Source organism: Nannospalax galili, unplaced genomic scaffold (genome assembly GCF_000622305.1).
Source record: "Nannospalax galili isolate Female #2095 unplaced genomic scaffold, S.galili_v1.0 scaffold934, whole genome shotgun sequence".
NCBI classification, from domain to species: Eukaryota; Metazoa; Chordata; class Mammalia; order Rodentia; family Spalacidae; genus Nannospalax; species Nannospalax galili.
This window is the reverse complement of record NW_008334762.1, coordinates 589,778-599,107: the sequence shown is the minus strand read 5'-3', so window position 1 is coordinate 599,107 and position 9,330 is coordinate 589,778. Positions and strand designations below refer to the sequence as shown.

The window sequence follows — 9,330 nt, the reverse complement described above, 5'->3', positions numbered from 1 at the left end:
GCTAAACTTGGGGCTACATTTAGAGACTAAACCTTTTTTCTCTTTACTAAGCATCATCTATTTTTTAAGTATTTTATTTATTTTTAAATTTTTTATATGTATGAGTATTTTGTCTACATGTATATAAGTGCATCCATGTCATGCAATGCCCACAGAAGTCAGAAGACAGCACTGGATTCCCTGGAACTGGAGTTACAGATGGGTGTTGGCTGCCATGTGGGTGCTGAGAACTGAACCAGGGTCCTCTGCAAGAGCAGCCAATGCTCTTAATTGCTGAGCTATCTCTTCAGCCCCACAGTGCAGCATTTAGAAATTCAGGTTTCTGCTTACACAGATGACTTCCCATTGCGTGGATCTTTAAATGTTGTTGTTCTTGTGTTATGATCAACAAAGTACCTAACTCCTTCCCGAGTATATCTAATTTCCCATCCTTCTGGCAGGGGTTCTTCATTTGGTAAGCTGAAAGATAAAAATCATAATCACAAAGTGAATATTTCTAAGTACTTCAGGCCCACTGATTCCATCCATCCATCCATCCAAGTAAAACTATAGTATATACATACCCTTGAGTTCTTGGATCTTCCCACTGGGTTGTTTTTGTGTTATGATTCACAAAGTAAACCCTGTCTGTTGAATCCACTCTTTTTTCTAAAACAGAAAATATGGATGACAGTGAATAACAATGTATATATATATCTTACACATATTTTTACCACCTCCATATCTGCTTACCCCAGCCTGGTGGTAAAGGTCCATATGGGTCATTTTCTGCAGCTAACATTGAAGCCTGATTAGAAAAGGGGTGGAGGCAGAAATAAAACAGTGTTTTTAACCAAGAATATATTAATACACTAAGCTAAGCAATGTGACAATCATATAATTTTTAAAAATACTATAAATATGAATACAGCAAGTTCAAGAAACAAAGTTCTAAAAATGTTATGATGTGAAATTAGCCAATCAATTGATATAATTATTAGTTTTTATAAAAGATTTATAAATAATGTGCTGATATCAATATTTAACCTAGTCCTTCAAAGAATGAGAGGAAATGGGTGAAGAACGTACATAAAACCATGAGACAATATTTATTATTTGTTTAAAAATAGAAAAATTATCAAAGTGTTTATTAAAACAAATACTAATTAATCAAACCAGTATTAAACCCCAGAATAATCTTTACAGAGATAAATGTTCATCTTATTATCTTCTGTATATTTTTTTTAATATTTTATTTTTTAGTTTTTTTGTGTATGAGCATACTGCCTGCATGTATGTAAATGTACCTGTGTCATACAATACCCACAGAGGTCAGAAGAGGGCATCAGATTCTCATGGAAGTGGAGTTATGGACAGTTGTTAGCACCATGTGGGTGCTGGGAGCTAAAGCCGGGTCCTCTGCAAGAGCAGCCAGTGCTCTTAACCACTGAATCATCTCTCCAGCTGCCACCCCCTCGTATATTTATATGTGGATATATTTAATGCATACTTATATATTATTATAATCTAAAAATATATCCTGAAGAAAATATAAACATTCTTTCATGAATTCTAAAAGAATAAGTATAAAAACCATTACCTGCAAAATAATTTCTTAATGATAATATACATACATCTTAATGAGCATTTCATAGTATTGTCATACATGTTGTTAACTGTATTCATTATTTATCTTCACTCCATCTGTCTTGACAATTAAACCATTAGTTTTGTTTGAGGTAGCAATGCTTCCATACAGAACAGTCCACTGCACCTGGGTTGGCAGAGTAATCAGTACTGGCTGATGAGGTATAAGCAGAAGGTTCAGATTAGGGTATCCTTTGCTAAGCAAATATTCAGGGGCTTGCTGAGTACAAGGGCCTGCTAGAAGAAAGCTAGCTTTCTCCTTTCAATTTCCCTTTCCCTTTCATCTTGTAGAAACCCTGAAGTCAAGCTGAGTGCAGTAGCTCTTTATGCTCAAAGTTAGCAGGACAGTGCATGATAAAAGATAGGTCCCCTGAAAGGCCTAACTTAGCTACTTGATGGCTCTACTGAGCCAGCAGATTACATGTTCTGGACTCTTATCCCAGATTTGGTGCTCTACTGAGGTAACTAAACCTTTATCCACTTACAAAGGTTCTGCTATTTATATAACAGGAAGTATTTTTTTATTATTTTAAAATATTTTATTTATTTTTTTATGTGTATGAGTATATTGCCTGCATGTAAGTGAGTGCACCCGTGTTGTGCAGTGCTGTGGAGGTCAGAAGAGGGCTTCGGATTCCTCTGAAACTGGAGTTAAGGATGGCTCATAGCTGCCATGTGGGTGCTGGGAATCAAACCCGGGTCCTCTCCAAGAGCAGTCAGTGCTCTTAACGGCTGAGCCGTCTCTCCAGCCCTATTTTTATTATTCTTACTATTTTTACTTTATGTGTATGAGTGTATTGTCTACATGTAAGTACACCCATGTTGTACATTGCCTGTGGAGATCATATCACCTGGAATTGGAATGAAGGACGGTTGTTAGCTGCTACACGGGTGCTGGGAACTTGACCCAAGTCCTCTGCAACAGCAGCCAAGCCCTCTCCAGCAGAAAAAAAAAAGTATTTTTGACACATACCTAATACTTAATTCAGTCCAATTCCCAAGGTTTCCATGAAACATAAAGTATCACATAGAAACAAAATAAACCTTCACAGTATAAAATTTCTTAATTACTGTATTTACTGTTGAGCACCCTAACCCAAAATCTGAAATACTCCAAGGTCTGAAATTTTTCAAGAAAGTTTATTTATTTATCCATAGTAGAAATATTAAAGATTAATCCAAAACAAAATGAAACAAACAAAGAAACAAAAACTTAAACTATACATATTTTAGAAAGTAACTGAAGTAGGAAAGGGACCTAAGGGAAAAAGTTATATTAACATCTTTCAATTTGCTAATTACCGAATAGAGGTATCGTTGGTTGAACTGTTGCATAGCTCCTTGCAGTTGGTTCCGCTGAGATTGCCACTGTTCAAAATTTCGAACAGATTCCATAGTAGGCCGCTGCCAGGTTGTTGTTCTGGTGTTATGATCCACATAATAAACTCTTCCACGATCATCAACTCTTCTTTCCCAACTACCATAAATAAACAATAATAAAATTTGAGCCATAAGTAATCTCTTGATATAAGAAACTAAAAAGTAGCAAATAATTCACTCAAATAATTTAAAAATCAAGTCTAAGACATAATAAAATAACCAAAAACAAAAGTATTTTTTACTTTATTTATTTGCATTGCTAGGGACAGAACTCAGGGCACTGAGCATGTAAGGCAAGTATTCCATGTGTTGAGCTACATCCCAGTCCTTGGTCTTTTGAGACAGGGTGAACCCATGTAAACTAAACTGGACTTGTACTCTCCATGTACTTGGGTTGGCTCTGAACTCATGCTCTTCCTGCCTCCACCTCCCAGGTTTAAAATTATAGGCATGAGTCACCATGACTGGCTAGTACTGATATTCTTCAAAAAAAGTCATGCTGTTCTTTTAATTCCAGAAGAACAGATGTCTCTCCCTGTATCTCTACCAATGAGAATTCTAACAGACATCAAGGTTCTGTTTATCTCTTGCATTTTCTACTACTTAGCATCTATGAAGTGAATGCTTGTCACTAATTTTATACTATGATTATCTTGGAATCCTTCCAATAGCCAATTAAAAGTTCTTTTAAACTTACTATTAAAAATATAATGAGGTCAAACAATGTATGTGTGATTCTCCATAAATAATGACCTATGCTATTATATTTCATGAGATTTAATGATATAAGTAATATTAGACTGGTCCAAAATTAAAATCTATGATTATTATAGGTAAACTTGTATTACTTTACACCAAAAATTATACAGTTTTAAAGGAGTAAAAACACTAAATAAAGTTAGTGTTACTAGGCTCTCTCTCAAGGTTAATCATAAATTGATCTTGTTTGGTTTTTAAAAAATAATTCTTTATACGTACTGCATTGATAGCTAGTTGAATCACACTATTTGAATTCCCCTCAAACATTCTCTCTATGTTTAGAACACACTTCTCTGGTATTCAGAATAGAATGTCTCTCTTTTCATATTTTTGTGAATTTTTTTAATGGAAGGAAGTATTCAGGCTTTGGTCCTGTGATAGTATATTAAAAATTACCAATGTAAAATATTGATAAGACATTACATTATAGCAAACCATAAGGTTTATTTTAAATATAACAGGATCACCATATTATAGTCATTCAGTTAATATATCCATTGAGAGTCATAATATGAAGCTTATTTCATGAAAACCACTGTCTAAAACTTAGGAAGAGACTATCCTTGAATTTACCCTTATGAATAATTTAAAAGTTACACATAATAAAAATATGACTAAAGATACATAATGTGCTGCATTACCCTGGAGGTAAAGGCTGTGGTCTCTCCCATGTGGTAGTTCGAGTGTTATGATCTACGTAATAGGTTCTACCATGAGGATCTTTCCTCTGTTCCCACCTTTAATAAAGATACAAAAATAAGAAACAATGTATTAGGATAATCTGAAAATTTCCTACAGTTAAGAGAATTAAAAATAGGCTTTACTTCACAAGACCATATATACATACTACATAGACACATATACATATACATGAAAATTATAAAGGTATTTTGATCTTTTAATATTGCCTCTTAATGATGGAATTGGAAACTAAAAATTACAGTTATGGCAGAAAGGATGGAATACTTAAATTTTTAAAAATTTACTAACTTATAATTTTTCAAATTATCAGAAAAGGGCCGGGTGTGGTGGTGCACGCCTTTAGTCCCAGCACTTGGGAGGCAAAGGCAGGTGGATCTTTGTCAGTTCAAGGCCAGCCTGGTCTACATAGTAAGTTCAGGTCAGCTGGGACCAGAGGGAGACCCTGTCTCAAAAAGACAAAAAAAAAAAAAAAAATTGTAATCTCTCAAATTATCAGAAAAGAAAAATAATAGAGAAACTCAGCCTTAACAGCAAGCCCAAGGCACCAAATGCCAATAATTAATAACAGTTTTGCCTATGTTTTCAAAATTATACATCTAAAAGGGTTTTAGCAGAAACAGCCTTAACGACACATGTAATAGCACTATTCCTGACAATTCTGTCATCTTTATGCATATGAAGCCTCACTGTGCACATCTATCCTGCTCCTGATTTTGGGAGGCATTTGAATGACATCACAGATTTATCTTTTTCTGAAAGGACCTCAATCTCACATTTTCTCCACTCTTGTTTTCTCCTCTCAGATCCTTGTTTCTTCTTCTCTGCTTTTTCTTAATATAGTGTAGGAGAAAACAACTAAAGATAAAAACCTCTCCCTGCTTGCTAGCATTCACAGTACTGAAAGGTGCTATGTTGGCTCCTCGGAGAGAAAAAATATCAATGGACTTACCCACCACTGCATACTATGATACTGACCTATGAGGCAAATGTGCTCACAGGTACAACAGTGGCAAGACTGTTTGTACAGATAATTAACAGCTCTCTTAATTAGACTTGAAGCCTGTTCCACTGGAGGGAATTCACATCTGGTACCATAAACATGGTCAAAATCTACAGCTAAGGAACTTTTAAGCCCTAGGGGAGATAATGCTGTTTTGCTAAATGGTCATGTTCTCAAACTGCTTTCTTACTATTTATGTTTATAACCATGTATCTGTATTATTCTCAAGTTTGGTCAGAAAAGCTTTTTACTGCAGTGGGTAGGGGTTGATGCAAAGACTCAGCTGTTCAAAGTGCCGAATAAGTGACTGTGAGTGCTCAGCTGTAGCTGGAAAGTCTGTATCAAACCCTTTTGCAAAGACTCAAGGACCACTGGACCATCATGAGTGAGAGGGCAGAAAGAATAAGAGCCAGAGGATGGGGAGGAGTGCTATCAAACGATGTCCTCTGGACATGGCACAAGTGTTGCACACATGAACTTAACAGCAGTCATGGTTAACTGTATTAAGTCCTACACAAGATCAAATCAGTTAAAACTTTCAGCATGAAGTGTGGTGGAGCTCCCAAGGCTGCGGAGCTACTGGCAGTTGACAACTGCTGGAGGACTGAGCATTACTTTTCTTTAGGGAAGGGGGATGGCCATACCCACACCCATGTACATTTGGCAGTACTAATTATACTCAACTGGCTATATTTAAAAAAAAAAAAAAAAAAGCACAGGAAGTAGGAGGGAGCTCTGCTGGGGGAGTCCAGGGGGAGTTGGACGAAGGGAGGCAGATGGGGGTAGGGCAGAATGTGATCAAGATACATGAAATTTTCAAAGAATAAACTTAGAAACGTGATGTTTCAGTGTTTAGCCTTCACTTTCAATTTTAAAGTAAAATAAATTGAAAATACTTTCAGTTCTCTTAAACACAGGAGTCCAATTTAATTTTAATTTATTTTCAAAGAGGTCTTATGTTATTCACTTACTTTCCTTAGATTATTTTCATATACTAAATAAAAGTGTACGTAATTAGGCTGTACCCATACGTATGAGCTTATAAATAACACACAGAGTAGTTCAATAATTTGTCACATCTAAGAAATTTAAGTCATAAAATGCTCAAGTGTTAACCGTGAACAATAAAGATCCCCAAGTTTGCAATTACACAAAAACCACAGAAATTACTAAACTTACCTATTAAAATTTATTATAGTATAAAGTACTACACCAATATTTATGCTATTCTGCACTTCAAAAATGTATGCATTTCATTAAAATAATTAACCAGAAATTTTGAATTTGTTTCATTTGTTTCTTCTAACAAACAGTTCATGGAAGGTAAAATTTAAATAGGGAATTTTAAAGGCATTTCAGGAACAACTTTTAACACATATCAATGAGCCCTTTACCTGTATAAAAGTTTAATAACCTAAAATGAAGGTCCAGAAGATTCCTAGCAATGGTACGTTTGCTATTTTTAGGCACTAATTCCCATAATCAATCTTTGAATTTTTATTTTATTTCAATATTCCCTGGTTTCAACAAGTTCTCTTCATTATTTTAAATCTAGCTTTAACTTTTATCAAGATGATATACTTTTCAAATAGTTTGTACTACCTCCAAGTTTACAAAATTGCACGTACCTTCATGTAGATAAGACTCATACAGTCTATGGGTCACACTGCTAAAACAACAGTGTCTACTAGCTCCATCACTCTATGTTCTCGTCCCCAAGGCAACATTTCCAAATCATTTGGTCAGATCTGGCATTTACCTCTTTTTATTAACATGCTCAACTTACTATTACTTATTTAATTTCAAGTAGAATGCATTGATACTTCTTACTACGAAATATGAAGCCATAGGTCTCTTCCCTGAACACAGAAAATCCTTAATTCTTCCTAAACTATTCCAATATCCTCCTAGCTGTCCAAATTCAACTGTGCTGCTACATTGTACACAATTTCTCTCAGCCTTTAAGATAATTGTTTCCTACTTCTATTGATTTCTGACAAGTCTGATGTCATCTGACTAGAATAACACTTGATTTGTTTTGTACTCTAAAAACATCTCTGAACATGTTCAAGATCTGGAGGGGGTGCCAATAATGTACAAAAATGTACACACTGAGCTGGGCATGGTAGCACACACCTTTAATCTCAGTACTCGGGAGGCAGATCTGAATTCAAGGCCAGCCTGGTCTACATAGTGTGTTCCAGGCCAGCCCCACTACAGGGAGACCATGTCTCAAAAAGAAAATGTACATAGTGGAATTATTTAAAAATAGGTCTATTTTCTCTTACTATTGGGAGTTCTGACATGATTTTTCCATTAGGAAAAATATGTTACTCATATTTGAGAACTTTCTTATCATTTTGTTAAGGATCTCTTTTTTTCTTTTTGCTGAAACTTTGCTTATCAGACTTGGTGATTGATCATCTAATGTTTCATCTTTGCTTCTGCTACACATTTACCTTTTTGCTCTATTTACTGGCAAGTTTCTTTACCTTTATCATTTAAAGTTTCCACTGAGTTACAGTTCCAGGAGACTTTAAATTCTTTGAGTATCCCTTTTAAACAAACCTGGCTAATGTTTAATGTTTGAGATACCTACTCTCACCCTCTGACAATATTAAAAATAGTCTCCTTTCTTCAAATAGCATTTTCCTTTTGAAGAAATTAATTTTAAACTTTATTGTAATTTATTACATTATTTTGCGTGCATGGGTAGGTGGGCACATGTATGCCAATGTATATCTGAAGGTCAGAGAACAATTTGCAGGAGATGGTTCTCTCATTTCACCATGAGAGTCCCAGAAGCTGAGCTCAGGTTGTCAGGTTTGGTGGCAGATACCTTTACCCACTGAGCCATCTCTTGGGTTCTCAAGTAACATTTTCTACCTTGACTCTTTTGTCTCTCTTTCAGATTAACAGGTTCCTGCAGGTATTTCATGAATAGGGTACCAAAACACTACTTGGAATTTATGTCTCTGGGTAAGGTTTGTGGGTGATGGAATTAATTGAAGGTTGATATGATGTAATGTTCCTGTTGTTGACATTTATAGTCTTTGAGGGTGAGGGTGGGAGGCAGGGTATCTTGAATAGAAGTTAATTGTAATTTCCTGAGTAAAAAGGTAAAATACTAGTTGTGAATATTCTGTGATTTCTTTGAGAAAAACATGATGCATGTTTGACATTTTATGTATAACCTTCACTCATTAGCCTAAGGTCCTCTTACATCCCGATTTAGAAGAGAAACTCAGCCTTCAATGTACCTGGTGTTCCCAAAAGCAGAAGTTCTCCAGAAAAGAAACCCCAACATGGAACAGCAGTCCTAGCTCCAGGAGGAAAACTAAGGGTTTATTTCTTTAAGTTTTCTTTCTTTTGAAGTACTGGGGATTTAACCTAGGTCATCATGGCACAAGAGCTCTATCACTGAGCTATATATATCCCAAGCTCTTTAAATTTAAATTTTGTATTGTGAGGCAGAATTTAAGTTGACCAGGCAGGCCTTGAACTTCCAATCTTCCTGCATTATCCTCCCAAACAAATGGGATCAAAGTCCTGTGTCACCAAGTCCAGCTTTAAATTAACTTTCAATCAATCTTGCTGTTCATACTGTCATCTTCCCCACCACATACTATGGTATCTGATGCTGTCAGTTACTAAGCTATCCACACATGCCAGTGTGCACACAGGCATAATTCAGTTTTCTTGGTATACTTAACAGTTTTCTGGATAACTACAGCCCCCATTGACATATTTAATCCAAGTTCATGAGGATTCTAAGGAGAAGTACTCAGCTAGGCCACTTCCAGATATCACAATATAATATGCTTATACTTTTAAACTGCTAAATTTTGGAGCAAACTGTTACA

General features: G+C 35.5%; 1 protein-coding gene across 3 annotated transcripts in view; it reads right to left on the bottom strand.

Annotated features, from left to right (window-relative positions):
* Wwp1 (WW domain containing E3 ubiquitin protein ligase 1) overlaps positions 1–9,330 on the bottom strand; it is a 123,859-nt gene that overhangs the window by 45,919 nt on the left and 68,610 nt on the right. For all 3 annotated transcript variants that reach the window (XM_017797235.2, XM_017797234.2, XM_008829462.3), the window contains 5 exons: positions 4,407–4,502; positions 2,929–3,103; positions 733–787; positions 564–648; positions 331–459 (listed from right to left, as the gene is read on the bottom strand). In XM_017797235.2, coding sequence (XP_017652724.1) covers positions 331–459; positions 564–648; positions 733–787; positions 2,929–3,103; positions 4,407–4,502 — 540 coding nt within the window. The remainder of the gene's footprint in view (positions 1–330; positions 460–563; positions 649–732; positions 788–2,928; positions 3,104–4,406; positions 4,503–9,330) is intronic.